The sequence below is a fragment of the Scomber scombrus genome, chromosome 12 (genome assembly GCF_963691925.1).
Source record: "Scomber scombrus chromosome 12, fScoSco1.1, whole genome shotgun sequence".
Taxonomy (NCBI): Eukaryota; Metazoa; Chordata; class Actinopteri; order Scombriformes; family Scombridae; genus Scomber; species Scomber scombrus.
The window spans coordinates 23,680,634-23,703,695 of NC_084981.1; the positions used below are offsets into that span (position 1 = coordinate 23,680,634).

Below are 23,062 nucleotides of genomic sequence, written 5' to 3' on the forward strand. Positions count from 1 at the left end.
AGATACAAGGAGTGCAGGGGGGCAGGAGAGGAGAGAAGAGAGGGTGGGGGAACTAGGAGGAAAGGAAAGGAAAGGAAAGGAAAAGTGGGAAAAGTAGCGGAGAAGAGGTGAAAGAGAGAGGGGGGAATGGGAGGCAGCAGAGAAAGACAACTCATCGTACTCCAAACTAATCGAAACTAAATGATACAGTAAACACGGACCGCAACACTTCATTATAATGAAGTGAAAGCACAGAGAACATTCAGAAAACATCATCAGGATAAAAATATAATTAAAAAGTGTAAAAATAGAGAAAATAATTTGTTGTATAATTAGAAAACTGTATACCGTACAGTATATTCACCTGCTCACACAAAATAAAGAGATTCAAGGACTTAATATAAGAGTTGGGAGGGGGGGGGGGAATCTAAGACTTGAATTGGCAACACATATATTCAGCTCCAATCAAACCAACAAGTGAATCAGAAAACATGAATATTTGGTCATTTAAGCTTAATTTCCTCATGTAAATATCCCAATTAAAGGCATTATGTTTTAATAGAGAATGATTTGGAAGATAGATATTGACCCAGCTGTGTAGTAACTTGTATATGCTGACATTTTTGTCATGATTCATGGCTGTGCAAAGAGACAGTGTACTCTTTAAAGGGGACATGCCACGCTTTTTGTAATTTTATATCATTTATACTGTTATAATGTGATGCAATGTCTATGTTATGTTATGTCTATGCTTTGTCGCTAATGTTGTTTTATGAGTTGTATTTTTTTTTTCACCACTGTATTACGGATCAGATTTGAGCTCAAATATATACACATTTATTTTAGAAGATTATATTTCAAGTGAAGAACAAGACAAAGAAGTGAAATCTGACTATTGCCATTTGTTTACGTAGCCTTCATGAAGCTAACCTCTCATTGAGAGGGGGGCCTTAAAGAGACAGGAGCTAAAACGACTTGTTTCAGACAGAGGCGGAACTGAGGGGTTACATAAAGAGCTAGTATTAGATAAATAAGGATATTCCAGTAGAGCCCTAGGATAAAATGTAAGACCTGGAAATGTGCATAATATGATCACCTTTAAATGTCATCTCAATATGATATAGAGGTTGTCTTTTGTTTCGAAATATGACATTCAATGACAAATGTGGTGATGTCATCCTCAGCGGTGCTGAGCGATCGGCTGATTGTGCTGGCCTTCCTGGAGCAGAGCCAAGTGGCTGCAGTCTACCTCAACAAAAAGAACCTGGACTCCCCTGAGGCTGGCAGGCGAACAGACAAACTCTCACCCTCTGAAATCAAGGTACAGTCGAAACACATTAATGAAGTGTGCATGTGTTTATGTGAGACAGAAAAAGGTTGAGTCAAAAAAAGAGTCCATCACTGTCCAACCCTGTTTTTATTCCACTCGATTGCCAACATTTTATACACTTTCAAATTGGGATTTTAGTGAAGTCTGGAAACAAAAATATATTCAATTCAGTCACATGATTTTTCTGTTCATGGCCATTATAAAATATATATATATATATAAGAAACATGGAATGAAAGGTAGAAACTAATGTAATAGATTTAAATAAGATATACCCATAAAATCCAGTATCCCAGTTTGTTTGAATCAAGGTTTAGTGGACTGAGACACCAGCTGGGTCCCTGTGACAGCCCATGTAACAACCTACTATGAAATCTACTCAGTGTATTGGCTGAGTAACTACATTCATCTACAAAATATGCAAATAAGGACCTCAGATACATTTAACAGTTGTCTAATTTTCCAGTTCCAGTAATCTTTGGAACAACTTCAACAACTTTATGAGTTTAGCAAGATGTTACTAACCAGTTCAGCAGTTGACCAGTTTGATGGTTTTTGACATCCATTTATTCAATTCATTTGGTCTAATGAAGTAGGTGAAGGTGGCAATGTTGGAAAAATCTTGAAAAATGTTAAAAAGACAATCCTGCTGGATACACATATCCTTAAAACTTTACACCCAAATTGTCTGAATGAAGAATACAATCCAGTACTCTCTCTGTAATTTTTGCCTGTAGTATTCACTGTTTTATGATCAGCTTTTTGTTCACAGTGTGTATTTAGACCTTAAATAATCTCTTTTACAAAGTTGTAAATATTGAACGAGTCCTTCCCTCCTTTTATACTACGACAAATACTTCATTGTGCATTCTTTGTGGTAAACTAGTTTCCACCTTCTTTCTTGTTCCGATGCTGGGTGCTCATCGATCGCCCATATGAACGCTGAAACAGGTGTTTTGCTGCCTGTATCGATTCTTCCTGTTCTCACTAAGCGTTAGATCCCTTCTTGATGCGCTTATGATGTGTAAGCAAGGAAGTGATGGGGGACAATATTTACAGTTGTCGTGTTGAACTAAAATCTATTTAAAAGTTTATCTGAGGATAATATAAGGCTTGATCCATTAGACCCAGTCTGAAATAGTTCTCAGTTAGTCTTATATTAAGAAGTCCTTCTTTGTGTCTCGATGGACAGTGTTTTCCTGCCCAGCTACAGTGGAAGGATCCTAAGAGGGAGTATGGCACTAAAATCATGGTTACTTTGAATAATATTGAGTTGATTTGACTCATTTGGACTACTGAAGCCTCATATTATCTTCAGATAAAGTTTTAAATACATTTTATCATGCTGGGAGGGCTGCTGATTTTGTCCCCTATCGCTTACATTGAAAATGTATTATGAATGGCCAGTACAAACAGGAGGAATGATTACGGCAGGAAAATACACGTGTCAATGTTCACTGGGGCACCTGACTGTTGTTTCAGGACACACTTTAATAAAAGGCCTTACACAATCTGTAAATTATTGGGTGTTCAATTCCTGTCTGTATCATTGTGTGTAATATGTGCAACACAAACTATAGTCCCTAAAGAGTCTTTCATCCATTATCCAGTCTGAGTAAGTTCATGGGAGAATGACTTGTGATTGTAATGTGCCAGAGTCGCCTTTAGCTCGTCACGTCATCGTCGTCTACGTATTGAGAGGCAGCCTGATCTGGGGGGGGGGGGTTGTAAGTGTTCATAACTGGTCTGATTATGTGCCATGCCCTTCCTTCCTTCCCCAAAACAAAACTACACTGTGTCCTCCTTCACTAGCTAGCTAACCACTAACCCTGGCATTATCACATTACTGCCAGGCCTTTTGTTAAGGTGTGTGTGTGTGTGTGTGTGTGTGTGTGTGTGTGTGTGTGTGTGTGTGTGTGTGTGTGTGTGTGTGTGTGTGTGTGTGTGTGTGTGTGTGTGTGTGTGTGTGTGTGTGTGTGTGTGTGTGTGTGTGTGTGTGTGTGTGTGCACGTTGCTGTGTGTAAAAGCAATCGTTCCTGCCGTGCATCTGTCTCCACAAGCAGAGTCCTGATAAGACACCCTCCCCAATACATACACACTCATTCAGCCACCACGCCATATTGTACACCTTGGTCCTCTTACAGTGCATGTACACACACACACACACACACACACACACTCATGCAACCTGCAACATACACACGTGTGCACACGTATGCCCTACTACCCATCCCCCACAAACACACACACTCGCACACAGACACACACACACACACATACACACATTGCCCTGGTCCAGTGGGCTAAGCTGGAGAAGGGAGAGTGGGGGGCGTTGAGGGGGGGCTAAACTAATCCGGCCCACAGAAAGTGGTTTTTGATTATTGCTGACCAGCAAACGCCAGCAGAAAAAAAAATCTAGAAGAGGAAAGAGATGGGTAGGGATGGAGGGATGGCGGGGGTACAGGGGTGGGTAGAGATAGAGTGTGTTATTAACCCAGTGATTTTCAGATTTTTTTTTTTCTTCTTCTTTTCCATTTCTAATCTGTCAGTGATCTCCCGTTCAGCTGTTTGGGGGCAACTCTTTGTTCCCTTTTATCATCAGATGTACTTCCATCATTTTCATTCGCCTCTGTATTTTGTGTCCAAAGCGAATCCCCTCACCCCCCACACCCCCACCCCAACCCCAAAGAAGAAAGGGCAAGAAGGGCAGACATTCAAAGATTCAAGGATCATTTATTTGCCCAAATATAGAAATACAAGGAATTTGTCTTGGTTCAGCTTTCAAAACACGCAAAGGCATTTATATTCAGTAAGAAATATAACAAAAAACATTGACACTGTTATGCTGGGTGAGCTCAATAAAAAAAAAGATATAACAAATAAATAAGAATCTAACAATAACATAAAACACAGACTGTTATGATGACACTGTTACGCTGGGTGGAGGCAGGGAGGGATGGAGGGAGGAGGGGTTAAAATGGCAGGTGCAGGGGCATGGACCACTGAACCCCAAATTTGCACTACTCATACAGTGCAGCTTGTCGATTTACTAATTTTTGCATGTTCCTTAGCTTTTGTTTTGTACTGCAGGAGCAAGATTTTTTGTTTTTTTTTGTATTAATTTCTAATTAACATCCCAGTATTCCCCGCTTATGACAACATGCCTACTTAAAGGGATTTCAGATTTTACAACTGACTGCCCCTTTCCTGGGTTTCGGATATTTATTTTGACACAAACCTCTCATTGATTTATTACAAAAATTCCAATTATTCTACCTTCTTTTCTCATCTCCTTATGTATGATTTTTTTGTTTTGTCCTTCATTCATTCATTCAAGCATGCTTTTCTTCTCTATTCCCATTTCCCTAAAGCTGTAGTGCATAAAGGCAGCCGTCACCCCTCTCTTACCCCCTCTCTTACCCCCTCTGTCCAAACCCAAACAATCTGCTTTTTCTTCATTACCACCCTTTTATTCCTCTCTCTTTTCCCCTCCTTCACCTCTGTCCTGCCTCTATCTGTCAGGTCCTAGCTACTCTTCTGCGCTGTGACAGAGGTCATGGACGTGTGTGTGTGTGTGTGTGTGTGTGTGTGTGTGTGTGTGTGTGTGTGTGTGTGTGTGTGTGTGTGTGTGTGTGTGTGTGTGTGTGTGTGTGTGTTAGCCATCGACTAGCTCATTGTGTTAGTGAGTGTGACCGGAGATAAGGAGTGTATGAAAGGCCTGTATGAATATTGGGCTGTGTGTGTGTCTTAAGAGGGAATGAGCTGTGGTGTACATGAAAGGCAGGGTCACAGTCTAAGACCTGCAATTTCACCTGCTTTAAAAGTGCTTCCGGATAGAGAACTGTTTGTTTAATGGTGTGTGTGTGTGTGTGTGTGTGTGTGTGTGTGTGTGTGTGTGTGTGTGTGTGTGTGTGTGTGTGTGTGTGTGTGTGTGTGTGTGTGTGTGTGTGTGTGTGTGTGTGTGTGTGTGTGCGCACGCCTTTTTGTACACATATACATATCAGTGTCTCTACATGTATGTACATGTGTATTTGCGTGCATACATGCATGCATTCATGTATGTATGTATGTATGTGTGTGTGTGTGTGTGTGTGTGTGTGTGTGTGTGTGTATGTGTCTGTGTGTGTGCGCCCCCAAAGCACCACGAGAGCTCATTACTGTGCGCCTCTGTGTTGTGGCCCGTAGAGCGTGGCGGACCTTCCCAAAAATATGCACATCACTAAAACAACAAGCCCGACAGAACAAAACACACACACACACACACTCACACACACACACAAAGACATTAATAATGGAAGATAAAAAAAAACAACCTTAGACATCAACACAAACAAGACGGGGGAAGGACAGGAGAGTGATATTTGCGGCTACAGATGTGGAAGTTTCAGAGCCCTCAGGTGAGTAAATCCACATGGGCGAATCACTGAGGTTAAGAAGCTGATATTCTGATAACTTCCCCTTCTTCATAAGATGTATTTTAACTTCGTCGGCGTCTCTGTGTATTCTAATATCGATCTTTATATTTTATTTCCTATCTTGACCCTCTTCTCAGTGCATCCTTCCTCTGCATCATTTTTAGGTGTCCTGTGTGGATGTGAGCGGACGGGGACGTAGGCTCCTCAGACGTGTGGGTCTCAACCGTCTCCAGGATGTGGCGCTGTGCTGGTGGAACCTGGACGAGGCCGGAGAGGAGCTGTGGCCCTGGACTCCTACAAACACGAACAGGGACAACCTGGTCCTGCTGAGCTGCTCGCCTGTAGAGGGCCTCAAGGTAGAAACAGACAAACCTACTCTAAAAAATATTTACAACTTTTAAGTTTGTTTTCTGACAGGTTAGACGATTAAATCCTTTAATACACCTCTCATTAAAGTCCAGCAAAACACCACAAGTCTTTTTTTTCCCACCAGGGCAATATTCACTGATGTAGGTTCCTTATTTGAGAGTAACGTTCGTATATTCATATAAAGAAGAGTGGGGGAAAAGTTGTGGAGTGTTGTATTGTTTAAATGGACGGGTTAGGTAATTATTTCCCTGTATTCATGGGGCTTGATTTGAACCACAAACCTACCCTTTTGCTTTTGGAGTTTTCTCATCCAGCCTACATCTATGTGTGTGGACTTTATGGTAGTCTTGTGGGTTTCCTGCGGGCATATCAGAGTTCAGGGCAATTTGTCACTGATGTTTGTTTGTGATCCTGCAGCCAACGCCTAGGAGTGGCTGAGAGTCCTGTTTGGAGACCTCAGGACTTCAGTGTTCCCTTTTCTTCATCTGGGAGCATGTTGATGCCTGAAGTAATAAAGAAATTCAAGTATTGTTCACAAGTGATTGTAAAGATGGAGTGTGAGATCAACAGGTGGATTGGTGCAGTGTTAGCAGTTTCCCAGCTGATCTACAGCACAGTGTGTTTCGAGGTGTTGGAGTTTGGACATCCAGAGCGAGTTAGAACCATTGCAAGTATTTTGGGGATGTCTAACCAGAAGGAGACCACAGAGCAGACCTAGGTTAGACTTGTAAAGGTTACATACCCCACCTAGTCTGGGAACACTTTGGGATCTCCCAAGAACACACACTGTCACAGCAACTAGTGACAGAAACCGCATATTAATCTGGATGAATTCATTTGAACTTTTGTCACTTTAAGTCAAAAGTGTCACTTCAGGAAAATGGGAAGAAATTTTGGCTCAATTAGGAATTTAAAACCACAAATTACTGCAACAGTTTACAGTAGCATGACATAGACAGAAATATAAAAAACAAAGCTTACAAATTAGAAAATTGTTTCACATGTTCAGCAAAAGATTGAAGTGACACATCCTGTAATGATACTTTTGGTTTGCTTGTTGCACCTTTAGTAGTTGATGATGTGAAGGTGATGGGGGGAGTTGTCTATAAAATCCTCCTTACATGCTCTTTCAAGATAAATCAAGCCTTTTTCCATCAGCTCTTACTACAGTATACACATGTCTCACAGGACTTTACAGAGAACAAGCCAAGCTAAATCCAACTAATCAACCATCAATAATTACAATGATTCAGTAGAGTACACAAAACAAATAAAGTAACGACACAGAATATGGCATAAAATTGTGTGAATACCCATCACAGAAAATCTTAACTTGAAAGGTTTTTTTAATACCTTTAAGTACAGTTTGAAGCCTTAAACTCAGTAACACAAATCATAACTCCAGCTGTTTGTTTATCTTACCCGACACGCACGCATGCACACACTCAGACAGACACATAGACACACACACACACACACACACACACAGTGACAAAGCTGCTGTTTTGAGTGGAGAGAGTGAGATTGGGGATGGTGTGTTAGTGACCTCAAGGGTGGCACCTCTCTGTTGCTCCTCCATGCATCGCTATATGAAATAGGCAGGAGAGCTAAGCCGTGGTACAATGTGAAGGAGAACGCCTACACATCCACACAGTTGAGCTTACACACACACACTCACACACGTGCTGTGACACATCCTCATGGCCTCGGGGCAAAACCCTACCCATGACCCGATTCTGTGTTAACGTAGAATTGGCCTCACGCCGAAAAACCAGATGAAAGATCCCAAATTACCGAACCGGGCTTAACTCCACTCCTCATACCGCGTACCCCGGTAAGCGTATGCAAAATATTCACCGAGCCAAAGCGCAAAGAGAGGGAGAGAGTTTACAAGAGGGAGGAAAAGATGAGCGTTACCAATTGCATGCTAGGAAAAACAAATTCACGCAGGAGAGAATGAGGGAGGGTTGGGAGGTGATTGGAGGTGGGTGTGGAGGGGAGGGTGGGGGGGCACATGAATATTGAAATAATCAAAGCAGATGCTGTTCGCTGCTTTTTTTCCGCTTCTTGTTTTTGGAACGCTCTCCACATTTATCACACTCCTTCACCTAGTTTATTCTCTCTGTCTCCTTCAACTCCCCCCACCCTCCCCCCTCCCCTCTCCTTCCCCTTCTCCTCTCCTCCCCATCCTCCTCTCCTCCTTCCTTCCTCCACGCTTCAAGAACATTAAAGTCTCTTCGTGGGGCTGCGGCATCGTGCTCTAATGAAAGCGTTTGTTGTCATTTTTCAGATGCGCGGTGTGAAATTAAGCGAGCAGTTTATGTAAGAGCCGTGGCGGGAATCAAACGCCGGGCACACATCGGGAGACGCCAGCTACTTCAATCACTTCAAGCTCATATATATGTTCCTTTTGTTCAGTTCGCTATCTGCCGCACTAAGCCAATTTTCTAGCCAGTCTCTCGGCATTTAAAAAAGTCTGATTTCTTTCCCTATGTGGTCTTAATTCGTATGCCCCCCCCACCCCCATTCCCCGTGCTGATAAGTGGAGCCACGGCACGCAGGGGGGTGTAGGGTGGGAAGGAGAGAAAAACACATACAGTTCGGTTTTTATGCAGCCAGTTAACATTTTTAATGATCCTTCCTTCATGCTTCTCTACCTCAACCCCCAACAAACACAAACACACACAACATTTGCTGGAATTTAATAATCTTAATGAAATGAAAACACCAGATGAACGTTTTCTTGCATTTGTCAGTGTGTGCGCGTGTGTTTGTGTCTGTGCATGTTTGCGAACATACTTATTTTTGTTTTTGTTTTTTAAAGCGTATGACTATCCTGTTATCTGTCACCAAACAGTTTTTCTGCAGCTGTTTGATCGGCATTTTGTGTGATTTCTGTCTTATTGACTTTGGCACTGTGCTGTGTGGCATTTGTCTCTAGTAAAACAAGAAAAAACAAATTGTCCATGAAAGACAAACTTAAATTAAATCATTCGTACATAGAAAAGAATGTATAGTTGCAGGAAAATTAAGTATTTCAATCTTTACTTTATCTCAAATGCAAGAAGACTGTAAGAGTGTATTTGGGTCTAAATTATTCATGTAAAACGGCAACATTTGCCTCTAAAACATAAGCTGCAGTCTTCATATGGAGAATTAAAGCATAGTAGAGTAGAAAGCACATTTTTCTGCAATGCACTGGAATCATATTCGGACCATGAAAGGGTTGGGTGTTGAATGCAAAGTGCAGAATTTCTCCCAAGCTCCAGTGCTTTGTAAAAATCACACAAGATACACTGGTTCTGCAGTTTCAGGTCCAGTGAATAATATTCCCTCTGCACTACAATTATGTTCAGTGGTACCAATTATGACAGTTATGGTGTGAGGAATATTTTGGCTCGTAATCCCGCTGTGCCTGTGCATTTTCTCACATCAGTACCTCAACTCTAACCCTAATTCACATACCTAAAACTTCCCAGTCCCATCCCTCCCCCCCCGCCCCCTCCAGAACCCCCTCATCCCTTCATCCCTCGACTCTCCTCCGAGTCCCTCCGTCTCTCTACCCGTCTCTCCCTGTCTTTCTCTGCTCCGTGAGCTGGAAAATTGGCTTCAAAAGGCCACTGCTGTGAACAAGGGCCAGCCACACAGTTGGGCCCGTCCGCTTTATCTTTCACGCCACGGAGGGGGAAAAAAGGTGCCGGCGAGAGAGAGAGAGGAGAAGAATGGAGAAGAATAGTTTTGACCAGTCACTGAAACCAATAACCAGGAGAAAGCTACTTACCAGGCCTCTCTCTCTCTGTCTGTCTGTCTCTCTCTGTCTGTCTCTGCTCTCCTTGCATCTTTCTCTCCGTGTCTCCACCCCCCTTTTTTTTCTTCCTTTTCTCTCTCTCTCTCTCTTTACTCACTTCCATTCCCACTCTTTCTCATTGTCTTTTGTGCATACACTGTCTCTCACTTCTTTTTCACTCACCTGCTCACTTCCTCTCTTGACCTTATTCATAATTTTTCCATTTTATGCTGTCAGAACCAGAGAATACAGTACGTTCAGCTGCCACGATATACACCAGAGAGCTCACAGGCAAACAAAGCTTTGCCTTCGTGAATATATTGAAATGAAACATACGTACTGTATTTCAGAAGTCCTTTCTCTTCTCTGCTCATAAGTACTTACTGATGTTTTGGGTATCAAAATATAGTTTTATGAGACTTTATTCATGCAGCAGAGATATACTCAACAGCCTCAGTCAGCGTTGTGAGAACATTTATACATAACATTTATGATTAGCGTCCATTTTCATAGTGGTTAGTTCACCCTGCTGAACAGGCAGCTTTATTAGTTGGTTAAAGAAGTGACTGTGAGAGTTTGTGCATTAATCAGCTGCAGGTAAAGTATCTCATAACTTGTCTTATGCTAACATGAATGTTTGCAGTTTATAAGAGTTTTTGGTTAAGACTCAAATCCGAAAATTCTTAAAGAGTTGCTGCCATCCTCTAATCTTCTAATCAGCTGTTTTGCTTTCAGTGGCCTTTAGCTTTCCTTTGCTTTTCGGTCCACATGGAAAAGAAACTGAGGCACAGCTTGGCCTTGAAGATGACCCACAGTCCAAATGCTGCTGTACTGGCTTTAATAAATGTGACTGGGAGAGAGTGTTTTCTATGTTGAATTATCTACAGTAGCATTATTTAGATTTATTGGCTGCATCCTTTTAAATATTGCACTTTTATGTAAGTCTCAAAGCCGCTCCAAAATAGCTATTGATGGAAAGTGCAGCAGTAAGTTCATCTTAGTCAATAAGTAAGTCAGTTGAGCTCAGGGTCTTTTTGTAAAGTTAGGAGATAAACATTGTAGCTGAAGTGTAGGTGATTAATATTGGCTTTAAATATCTAAGACCTGAAGGCCTTTTTAAATATGAATAAAAGTATCTTAAACTGAACCCTAAAATGTCCTAGAAGCAAGCATAATAAGGCCACAACTGGAGCAATATACTATCTACATTTTGTGCTGGTCAGAGATATGATTTCTGTAATAATGATTATGTGATTGAGGATTTTCTTGTAGATTAATGGATTTTCGATCTAGCTATAACTCCACTGTATAATATACTTTATCTTCAAACATCCATGTAACATTGAGGAAATGACAAATCAATGCATTGACATTTGAGGCCCATTACATACTGTGTGGAGCTGTCTCTCAGGGTAATCCCTTTTATTGACTGTAACACTGGGTGGAAATAACCCAAATATCATTGAATTGATTCCATTTTTATATTTTTCAATAAGGAACGGACATTATCCCACGTCATGCATGTTTTATTGTGTTATGTCGTTAAAAATAGACCTAAGGCAAAACACAGATTGTTCTCAAATCCAAACTAGAGTGAAGCAGTGGCTTGTCGCAGGTGTTTGTACCAGGCCATGCAGAATTTGCTCTTTGCCTCTGAGCTTTAGCTGACACTGCCCCCCCCCCCCTCCTCCTTTCTTTGGAGGTTCACCTGTCAGGGGAGGCAGAGCTGAATCAGCTGCATCCTCATCCCCTGATGGTGCCATGGTGGCATGCTGGCACAGCGGGCACTAGCAAGTTGGGCAGAGGATGAAAAGCTGAGAGGATGAGATGTGGTTGGGGGGGTCAGGGTTTGTGGAATTGAAGTAGGTCTTGTGATTCCTGTGACAGCACTCTGTGGACGGACTATGGTTCCTCGCCTGCTATGTGTTTGTGTGCAAGTTTATTAAAGGCATTTGTCACTTTTTTTCCAAGCAGAGATGTAGCTATCCAGAGAACCGCACCCTTCCAAGGATACCCCACCCCTTACATGCATTGCCTGCTGCCTCAAATAAACACACACACACACACCCACACATACAGACAAACACACGCACACACACACAGCACCCACCCCCTGGGGAGCAGCAGGAGCTAGCTCTGGGGGATTATGGAGAGCAAAAAAAAAAAAAAAAAAACCTTTCAGGAGGACAGTCATCTGCTTCTCTCCTGCTGTAGACCATGGGCAGGCAAAATAAACTCCCTTCCTCCCTCTAAGTCCCTTTTTGGCTATGCCTGCCAAAAAACTGGGCCGGGCAGCTTTGCGAAAGGAAAGGAAAGCAGGCAGGCAGCCGATCCCTCTTTCTGTCTACACGGCGAAAAGAAATGGGCTCATTTAGCCAAAGCTGCCACGGTCAATGCAGGGCTCTGATAGAGGCTTTGCTAAGGTGAAATCCCTCATGAAAAGCTCTGTTAGTGACTATGGAACTGTTGGGCTGCTGTTTAGTACAAGCTGTTGTCTCCTGTCATCCACCTACTGTTCCCAGTTCCTTGTGGGTGTTTTATCGACAGTACCACCGGTGACATGGCCTATCTCCCTCAGTGTCAATGTTCGCTTGCTTAGCAGGGCCATTGTGCCCACTCCCACCAACTGGTTGTGATCCAGGTGTGAATAATATAAATTCTGGATGTTACCATTGGTCAGATAATTCCAAGCTTTTCTTCATGTATCATCCTCTTTATATAGAAAAAGGCTTGTTTCTTGTCATTCAGACCATGTCTTGTATTGAGCTTTTGGCTGCTCACACAGGTAAACAGGAGGTTGTTTATCACTGGGTGCCGAGTGCCAAGCCGTAGCATGCTAAGGGAGAAGATGTTGTTGACCTTGAGTTAAAATGGAGTGCTTATCATTAGCTGTCTTGATTGACAGTCGGGTGTTTATGAGCAAAGTGGAAGGCTATATTTCTTCCATCTCCAGGGGGGGTTTGGGGCTGCTGCCATGGTATGACTCATTTTTCTGTCCCTGTTTTTCTCTCACGTGTTCTCTTTCTTTCTCTTTCCTTATCCTTCTTTTATTTTTAAAACGGGTTGGTTCATTAACATTACTGCCATAAGTCAGTAGTTTCCAAGTCCAAAACAGACAAAGACATAACAATTTAGAGGATACTGGCTCAATGTCCTCAGTCTCCTCAATCTGGCTTGATCTTAATTTCTTAATGGTGTTATATTCCGTTTACCAACTGCACCACTGTAGAGTTAATGGGGATTTTTGGACCAAAGACAGATACAGACAGAATAGAAAATATACAGCAGTCATCTAGGTGTGATAGATTTATCTTTTTACCCCCTGGTAACACATAATGAACTGTGTGGAATTGCAGGAAGTAAATTAAAAATGTTGATTCACAATTGAAAGTTTAAAACTAACCTATATATTATTCAACATGGCGTCTTGGATAATTTACAGGTTTATGTCATTGTTTAAAAAAGCTTATACATATCAAGTGGATATCTGCCACATGTATAGTCTTTTTAGCATCAATTTCTCTCTTTGTGTATCCCTGTCGAGCTGTGGTGGAAGTATACAGTAGTAACAAAAAGAGGGACTTTGGCACTAAAACGACGATGTTGAAAGATGTCCACTTGATTTGACTCATTTGGATGGCTGAAGCTCCATATTAGCTTCAGATAAACTTTTAAATACATTTTTGCAAAGAAGGAGGACTGTGGATTTTGTCCTCCATCACTTACATTATAAGTGCATTATGAAGGGATCTTCTAATGGTCAGTAAGAACAGGAGACATGATTATGGCAAGAAAAACATGTTTCAGTGTTTTAATAAAAATTGTGAACCTTGTCCTTTAAAGCTCAGTAAGTAAGTGGATGTTTTCAAAACTAAACTAAGAAACGAAAAGTAAATGGTTTGGAGGAAGAATATATTGCTTTGAATAAATAAATGTTAGCAGTTCAATTTGTACTGGATATGAAATGTGATTTATTGGCTCAGATGGGAAAACGATCCACTGTGAATCAGTTGAACTTTTGAACTGCTTCATTTAATTAACACTCTCTCTTTACCTTTGCTCCCTCTGCCAGGTCCTCAGCTCTATCCGGACTGAAAGCAATCCTCTGGACTGCTGCTTCAGTCGGTTCCAGCCCTACCAGCTGCTAACAGTGGAGCTCCCCGCTGGACCCCAAGGATCCAGTGAGGAACCCTGGGCTGACGCCTGTGTGTACGAATGTGCCCGAGGGCGCATGCATCGCCTTTCTGTCACCCGAATCCCGCTGCCTTCCCATCCTGTTTCCTGCTTACGTCACCCATGTGAGACAACACTCCTCATGGGCTTAAGTGACTCCTCACTGGTACTGTACGACCAGCGACGGGGGGTATCTCTACTGGCCTCCTGCCCTGTGCCAGCCACCCTCCTCGCCTGGCATCCTGCTGGGGCCGTGGCCATGGTAGGGGGAGGGCACGGGGAGCTGATGTGCTTTGATGTGGGCTTGGCACCTGTAAGCATGGCACTGGTAGCGGAAGAGGTGGCTCCGGCTGCCACACTAAGACTAGCTCAGCACCTGCGCTGCTCTGGAGGCCTGGAGGGACTACAGTGGGGGACTGGCCTGGACGGAGGCCCAGAGGGGACAGATACACTGATGCTGGCCTTTCATGGGGGACCACTAGCAGTCTTGAGATTCCGACTAGGTACGTAAAATAAATTAGAAAATGCAATTTGAAGAATTCTACTGTTCTTATAAAATAGAGTAAGGAAATAAAATGTAGGAAGTTCTTAATTGTACACAATGGTGATTAAAACTCTACATTAGTGCTGCAATTAACCATTATTGGACAATCAAATGATATTTCTTTGATTGATTGGTAAACTGCTAAGTCAATAAAAAGCCTTAAGACCAAGATGATGTCTTAACCTTTAAACAGGTAACGTGCACCAGAAGATACATACATAGATACATTTTTTTATACCTTAATAGGTGCAAAATTATTTTTGGAAATGTTTTCTAAGGTGCAAATGAGATCACCTCATCAAAGTAAATAAAAATAATAATTTTCACATCTCATTTTCCACTCCTGCCTGTTTAAGGGTCGAAAATTGCTTGTTGCTTGTATAATTAACGAACCGAAAGTCAAAGATATGCAATTATGGTATAGAGCAAAGCAGCAAAGCTTATTGATTATAAAAAATGTTGATTCATTTTCTTTCAATCACCTTATTAAACACCTAATAATTTAATTTAGGCATTAACAAAACTCAGTAAGTTTAAAATCAGACTCGTTCATTTCTTTATCATGTCAAACGTCTCAAAGCAGCAGCAGTAGCAGTAAGAACAGTTTCAAACCACACTACAAAAAGTTGCCGACCCTTAATATTAATTTCCATTTTCCATTCACTTTCTTATAATAGAAAATTATTTATAAACCCTCCACACCATCACAATCACCTCCTCCTAATGAAGGTTCCCCTCCTCCCACCAGAAGCTCTTCCTCTGTTTTGGATCTGACACTCTATCTGAACTCCGCTGTGTAAATACGGCAGCCGAACGGGTCGTCCTAGTACCTCTTCACTGCTGAGGGAAGTTAATTTGTTGACGGGCGGGAAGGTTAGCAGGAGTCACGCTCTCAGAGGTCATTCAATAATCGCCCTGGGGCAAGAGCCCCCCAGGTGCATTCTGGGATGCATTTTTCCGATAAATCGTTTACAGTGGCTGCGCAGTCCCTCGGGGCCCACAGATAAAGTTTGCCAATCAAATTTTTTTTCCGAAGCAGCCACCTAACCCTCGAACACACGCGCATACACTAACATACACACAAAAACAGCATTGTACACACTCACGCATACACACATCCGCCGTCTTTAATTGTGACTTTGGAAAGAAGATGTGACAGTGGCACGCAGCTCTCTGCTGAAGTTTGAAAGCAGGAGTGTGGGGGCGGTGGGAGGTAGGTAGAAGATTGTGTGTATTTGAGTTTGTGTGTTTGAGGGTGTGTGTTTGTCTGTGTGTATTCAACTGCATTTGCCTGTGTGCACAGGGAAAGGGGAGGGTGTCTTCCAACAATAGCTTTCCCTCCTCTGATGGTCTGCCAAGGTTTTGATGAAGAAAGTCACTGCACGTCTTTTCTCCATGATAATTCTCCCCCCCCCCCTCCGCACGTGTGTGTATTCTTCTATTTCTGTGCTTCTATGCGCACACACACACACACACATACACACACACAAACACATAAACACACAGACACACACACACTCCAACTCATTTGTTTGTTTGCTTGCGCTCCTTCTCTGTATTGACTTGTTTCATAAGGCCCGCTACATGACAGAAGGAGTGAGTCGGGAGGCGGCGAGGAAGAAAGACTTGGCCAAGCTCCAAGTTCTCTTTTTTCCATAGGAGGCAGCCCTCCCTGGTGCCCCCCCACCTCACTCCTCTACCCCCCTGCCTGTACCGAGTTATCTCATCTGGGCACACGTTAGCCGTGGCTGGGCCTGCACCGGTACAGGCTGTGGAAGGGGCAGACCAGGGAATGTGCTGCACAACACGCAAAATAAATAGTAATTTTTTAACGAGGATGAGAATTTAGTGAAATATTATTGATGTTTAAAGTGTAATTACATAACCGAGTGTACAACTAGTGTTAAAAGAGTGAGACCGAGCTGATGCGTCTTTATTAAACAAGCAGAATATTACTCCGCAGGAACATGAAGTCGGACTCTCTTGTCCACTGCTCCTCTTGCTAATTTGGACACAGAGCTAATTTGTTAATCACTTTTATCAAGCAAAGCCTACCCAGGGTGACAAATTGAGTTTAAACCCATTAGTATTGTTAAAATGTACTAATACAAAACCAGCCTTTTGACCAGACTACAAAGGACTCCTTCCATTTGCAACTTTAAGACATTTTAATTTAAGATAACATCTACAGAGCTATTCTTGACAATATAATAACTATTTTAATTGCTGATTTTTATATTTTAGAAGTCTTAAATGCTGAGCTTTAGATAATCATTAATATCCGTGCAATTGAACTCAGAGTCAGCTGTAGCAGAGAGACATTTTCTCCTCTGTGAAGTCTTCTTGTCATGTTGATAGCGCACAGTGTGAGCGCTCTTTCTTCGTGGCTGTTTGTTTACGCTGCTGCCGAACTCGTCCTGCTCGGTGTTGTTTTGTGTACCGTGTTGTGACTGAGCTGGTCAAATAGGTGTTAGTGTAGACGGGTGTGGGAGCGAATCAACAAGGATCCATTGTTTTTGCACAGGGTTAGCTTGGAGGAGCAGACGTTCACGCCCAACACAAGGACACACACACACTCACACATAAACATAGACACTCACACACACACACACACACACAAACCGCTCAACGCTCAGCTGATGTATTAGCCACATTAGCCCACTCTTTAGGGGATTTGGGGGCTTGCTAATTGCCAGCTTGTCATTTTAATTGCTTGTACACCCACATGCGCGCACACACACACACTTACACATGCACTCACAAAGACACACACACACACACACACACACACACACACACACACAACTTCTTCAATTAATTAAACAATGAGTCAGTGCTGACTTTGACTTGCTGTAGCCTTGTCCATTGACAGTGCTGCTGTTGGTGATCACTAACACTGTCCAGAACCGTGGCACCATTCAAAGTGCTCCAAAAAATGCATTAAAGCTGTTTAAAAATACACAAAAACACATTAATATGCTAATTAATAAGTTACTAGTTAAGACGAGTTAGAGTTACAGTGCAGTAATGAGTTGTAAGTTGCCCCTGATGCAACAAAGGATCAATCAAATTGGCTGGAATTAAAATTAAGATAAATTAAGTTTATTCTATCTGTGTGCAGAATCGTAGTTAAAAGCTGCTTCACCCTGTTTTAGTTCTGACCCGAGGTACTACCCCCGACCGGCCAATATTGACCTATCACAGATATGATGGTATCTGTGAATATGTTGTCCAATATGTGCGGATATTCAGGAGTTTTTTAAGTTATATATGCAGCATGTTATGTATATTTGACCCTTTTTCTTTATTCAAGTTGAAAATATGCATATGTTGTTTTTGTTTTTTTGTTTGTTCTCTATGTTTTCTTTTATTCATAGCTAATTCTAATTATTAAATTTCCATAAGAAGTTTACTGTTTTAGTACTACTGATGTCATTTTATACAATAAAGTATATTGTTAAACTATAAAATATCATACCTTCATTACATTGTAGGGATCTTTACAAAAAAAAGTGTTCATCTATATATTCTGTACATATAATATTATCGGCCAATATATTGATATGGGAATTGTCGTCTTCCCTAATATCGGTATCAGAATCGACTCCAAAAGTTCAGTATCGGTCGGGCTCTAGTACTACCAGTTGACTACTTACTAAGGATCTAAGGGCCCTGCTGGGTTCAAACTCTTTAAATAGATCAGAAATGTTTGTACAATGATTTATAAACTAGCAGCAGCACATAAAATCTATTCTGTAAGTAACTGGAAGCCAGTGTTTTAAGGATGGGAGTTATTATAATGTAGTATGTTAAAATTTGGTTTAATGACTGTATGACATCTTAACTTGATCCTACATGGAGCATGAATGAAAAAAATGTCTTAACATGGCACTTTCAAAATTCTTAATTGAAGTTACTGTTAAATCGAAACTACTCTGAAGTGAACACAACACTCCATTTATTGCAGCACAAATTTAAGTATGGCGCTCCTTTGTCGCTCCAGCACTCATCACATGCACATCGGCCTTTTTCCCAAAACAAGTCTGCAACAAATCCTCCTACTGTTGTGCCGTGTACCATCGTGATCAAGTCACAATGGACGATAATCACCCCTGGCATTCAACACCTTCACTTCTCGTGTGTGCCGTCTTTGTGTAAAGCCGCACACACACACCTTTGCCCTTACACACACAGAAGGAGACACCTCCACTGCCAGTAAGAGTACAAAACCTCGTCCTTCCATTATTCAGCAGAGTCCTAATCTCCTCTCTCCCTCACACACACACACACACACACACACACAAACAAAAGCATAATCAATATCACCTCTGGTTAAAAGACATAATCAATTGCAGCGTCCCTCTCATCATCACTCATCACAAAAAAACAACCAAACTTAAAGCACCAGACAGTCTGATTTGAATAAAATTTAAGCAAAGCAGTTGAACTTTTGGAGAACGTACTGTATGCTCAATATTTTTACCAGTATTTATTAGATGTATGTAAACAGATGTTAGTTTGCTGCTGCATTTACACACACACACAAACACACACACACACACACAAATACACACCAGGGATTAAACAGACTTCCAAGCTAATTGATTGACAAGTCGATGCCCGTCTGAACAATCTAGTGATGCGCCTCAGAGTTTAGACCGATCCACTGGACACTTACTTAGCTTAAGTAACACATTGCGAGTGCCAAAACCTTATACTTACTTTACTCCATAATACAGATTTTCCACAGAGGTGAAGGAAAATGATAGATTTGTGCATATGTTTTCCTTTATATTTGATCATTTATCATCTAAACCTTGTGATACATCCTGACAGGAGGCTTTTATATGTAGTTTAACCCTTACATACTGTTCAAATTCTGACTCATTCATTAGTCTCTACACCTATTCATATTCATAAATCCCCCATCAGTCATTAATTAATTGATTAATCCTTCAATTGATTAATCTTATGGAAAAAAAGACATTCGCAATCACTATTTTACAAAATATAATGAATACAGCAACATGTTTAAATGCCGATTTTTTTTTTTTTGTACATTTGCATATATAAAAATGTGTATCAGCTGCACAAACATTTTAAAAAAAGATGCATTTTATTTCCATGTTTGTAAACTGTGGGTCACATTAGGAAAATTCTGGCTAAAATAAATACGTATACAGTGTTTTTACCGCTTTCAAACTGTATAAACAGGCTAAATTTGACCATGAACAGTATGTAAGGGTTAAATGTTGATCAAACTAAACATTGCAGCTGCCATGAAGATTAATGACATCCATCTCAGTTTTGTTCCTTTTATCGTTTGTTAACTGCATCATCATTAAATGCAATTTATTCATTCGTAAACTTAAAATTCACCTTGTGCTCATTGTGACAGGCGCTGTGACCGGGGGCCAGATGGGTCCAGGGGAGCTTCTGCAGCAGCGGCTACGTTGTGGTCAGGTCCGAGAGGCACTGGGAATCCTGGAGGCCATGGACTGGAGCACCATGGGAGACGAGTGCTTTCGAGGCCTGAGCTCCGTCACCAACCACCTGCTGAGGCTGGAGCTGAACACAGAGAGAGAGGGTGGGGTTCTGGGTCAAACACTTTAAGCTATGTTAAAATTTAAAGATCCCCTCCAGACATGTTTTACGATGAATATAAAATACTCTACTTGTGAATGATAATTTGTGTCTGACATGGTTTTTCCACAAAAAATAGTTCTGTTATCTTGTTAAAATCCTCAAGATACTTGTTTTTTCTCATTAAATATTCCAAAATATAAATGTGCAGATATATGGCTTCAAGTTTCCACATCACACTTGTGTACGTTGATTATTCGATCAGGATTGGCTAGAAACTATTTAATGTCACAAATCATGCTCGTAGGCCTGCACAGATTAACGTGAAAACAGCCTTCTTGCAGCAAACTGCACACACGCCATTCTGCACAGTGAAGCTAAAAAAATTAAACTATAAGAACAAGAGGAAAAACACATTTTTTAATAGAGAGAGACTTTGAAGCTACACTGATGGCACAGTATAATGTTCTATAGCAGAAATCTGATATTGTAAAACATGTTAGATTTTTGTCTTTCACTTCTTTTGTATTAATTGTTTGCTGACATATCTCACATGACCCTATGAATATTGTTTTTCTCTTTTTGTTTTCTTTATTTATTGTTTTAATTGTGAATGTTTCTATTCTGTCTGTAGCCCAACTAGAAGCAGCACTGGGTGTGTTTTATGCCCCACCTGCCCCTCTCTCTGATATGGTGATACTGGAGTACAAGGAGGGAGTCTTTAAGTACGCCCGTCGCTTTTTTCACCTCCTCCTCAGGTAACACACACTGTCCTGTAGCTTAATTCATCTAAATACATACAGTATTAACTAAGACCCGACCGATACTGGAGTTTTGGAGCCGATACTGATATTAAGGAGTAAAGAAAATTCTGATATCGATATGTCAGCTGATCATTTTGTATATAAAGAATACATAAACACACATTTTTGCATTGATACCTTAAATGTAGTTATCAAACACTTGTACATATTGGACAACATATACGCTGATACGATATATCTGCGATAGGTCAATATCAGCTGATAATATCGGCTGACCGCTATATCGGTCAGGCTCTAGTATTAACAGTATGTTCCAAAAATAATAAGTAATTATAGTAGTAGTAATTAAAACAAAAATCAAACGATTAAAATCATGTGTGATAAGATGTCTGATCAATGATTTAAAGCTGCTGATGTGAGATTTGACTCTTTTTTAATTTTAAGGCATTACCAAAGGATTTTATTCAGTTATTATTAAAAACACTCTGCAGGGCGCAGAATAAGTAAAAAAAACAGTCCAAAAAATGTCTTTCAGAAAATGACATCCAGTGAAGAGACAATTTAACACCGCTTATTTTCCGCTCACTATTGCTATTTTAAAAATTTCTAAAAAGGAAATAGCTTTTGAATGTCATCAAACGCACGCATAGATGCAGCTTTGAGTCATTCATAAGGCAAAGCACCACACATGCACCTGTTTAGACTGTTGTTTCATATTCTCTTCTGCCATGAGAGCCTTTTGAAACGCCTGTTTGACTGAAATAGACCCTGTTGTTCCCACACACTGCTGCTTACCGCTCTCCTTCCTGCAATTACCTCCCATTCCCTCTCTCTCTCTCTCTCTCCCTCTCTCTCTCTCTCTCTCTCTCTCTCTCTCTCTCTCTCTCTCTCCTCTGTAGCAGAGCTGGAGCGTTGTTTGGCATCCCTCCTCCTCTCCTCTCTTATCACCTACCTGCATTCTTTTTCTCTCCATCAACATCAAATGAAGGAAGCCCCCCCCACACCACCACCTCCCTCCCACCCCCACCACCCCACACACACACAAACACACACACTCCTCTTCTCTCCCTGCTTGTGTTTGTTTGTTTCATGTTGGCTCTAGACAGCAAAAAGTTGAGGTGTTTTGTACCAGGAGATGCAGCTCTTTTCTCTCTCTCTCTCGCAGCTTTAATTCTGGATAATAGGAAGAGGGCTCGCTACTCTCAGTTCAATTATTGACAGTTTATTATGTAGAGGTGTGTGTGTGTCTGTCTCTCTGTGTGTGTGGGGGGGTGTAAGGAAGAAATATGCACAAGTGACCTATCCATTCATGTATTTTTAGATTGATGATTGCTCTCTGCTTTTTTTCAGTCTGTCAGGATGTTGTTGTGTTTCCTCTTAAATTGTCTCTTCTTTCTCTGCAGACACCAACGCTTTGAGAAGGCCTTCCTCCTCGCTGTAGATCTAGAAGCCAGAGACTTATTCATGGTGAGTGAGACACGTAACCATGATAAAAGGTGGCTGAAATCATTGATTAGCTGCCATTTTGATAATCAATGTATCATTTTAAATAATCCTTTAAGAAAAAAATGTATAAATTATCTAATTACAGCTTCTTAAATGTGATTATTTTTTGGTTTCTTTAGTCCTCTATGAGAGAAAACTAAATATCTTTGGGCTGTGTACTGTTGGTCAGGACGAAACACGTCATTTTCTGACATTGCCTTAGGCTTTGGGAAACAAGTGATCCACATTTCTCACCATTTTCTGACATTTTATGGACCAAACAACTAATCAGATTGATTTATAATGAAAATAATGATTAGTTGCAGCCCTACATTATAGTTAAACCCATTATTTGTTCTTTTTTAAAGTCTGTAAAGTAGGAAAAGCTTGACACTCTCTTTAGACCAAAAAGATCAGAAAGGTGGACAAATATTGACACTACTCTGATTGGCTGGAGCACAAATTTAACGGAAACAGATTTACATTTTCAATAAGCTGTATACCAGTTTTACAGATTTTAAAGAATAGTCACCTCCCAACATAACGTGATCTATGCCAGGACCACTTTGATGATCCAGTGAGGATATCAAACAGCGCTGTGTTCTTGGAATAGCTCTTTTTCATTCCCACTTA

The 23,062-nt window shown here is 41.1% G+C and overlaps 1 protein-coding gene across 3 annotated transcripts in view; it reads left to right on the top strand.

Annotated features, from left to right (window-relative positions):
- wdpcp (WD repeat containing planar cell polarity effector) overlaps positions 1-23,062 on the top strand; it is a 73,790-nt gene that overhangs the window by 29,116 nt on the left and 21,612 nt on the right. For all 3 annotated transcript variants that reach the window (XM_062429883.1, XM_062429884.1, XM_062429885.1), the window contains 6 exons: positions 1,164-1,300; positions 5,889-6,080; positions 13,953-14,556; positions 19,996-20,184; positions 20,815-20,938; positions 22,348-22,411. In XM_062429883.1, coding sequence (XP_062285867.1) covers positions 1,164-1,300; positions 5,889-6,080; positions 13,953-14,556; positions 19,996-20,184; positions 20,815-20,938; positions 22,348-22,411 — 1,310 coding nt within the window. The remainder of the gene's footprint in view (positions 1-1,163; positions 1,301-5,888; positions 6,081-13,952; positions 14,557-19,995; positions 20,185-20,814; positions 20,939-22,347; positions 22,412-23,062) is intronic.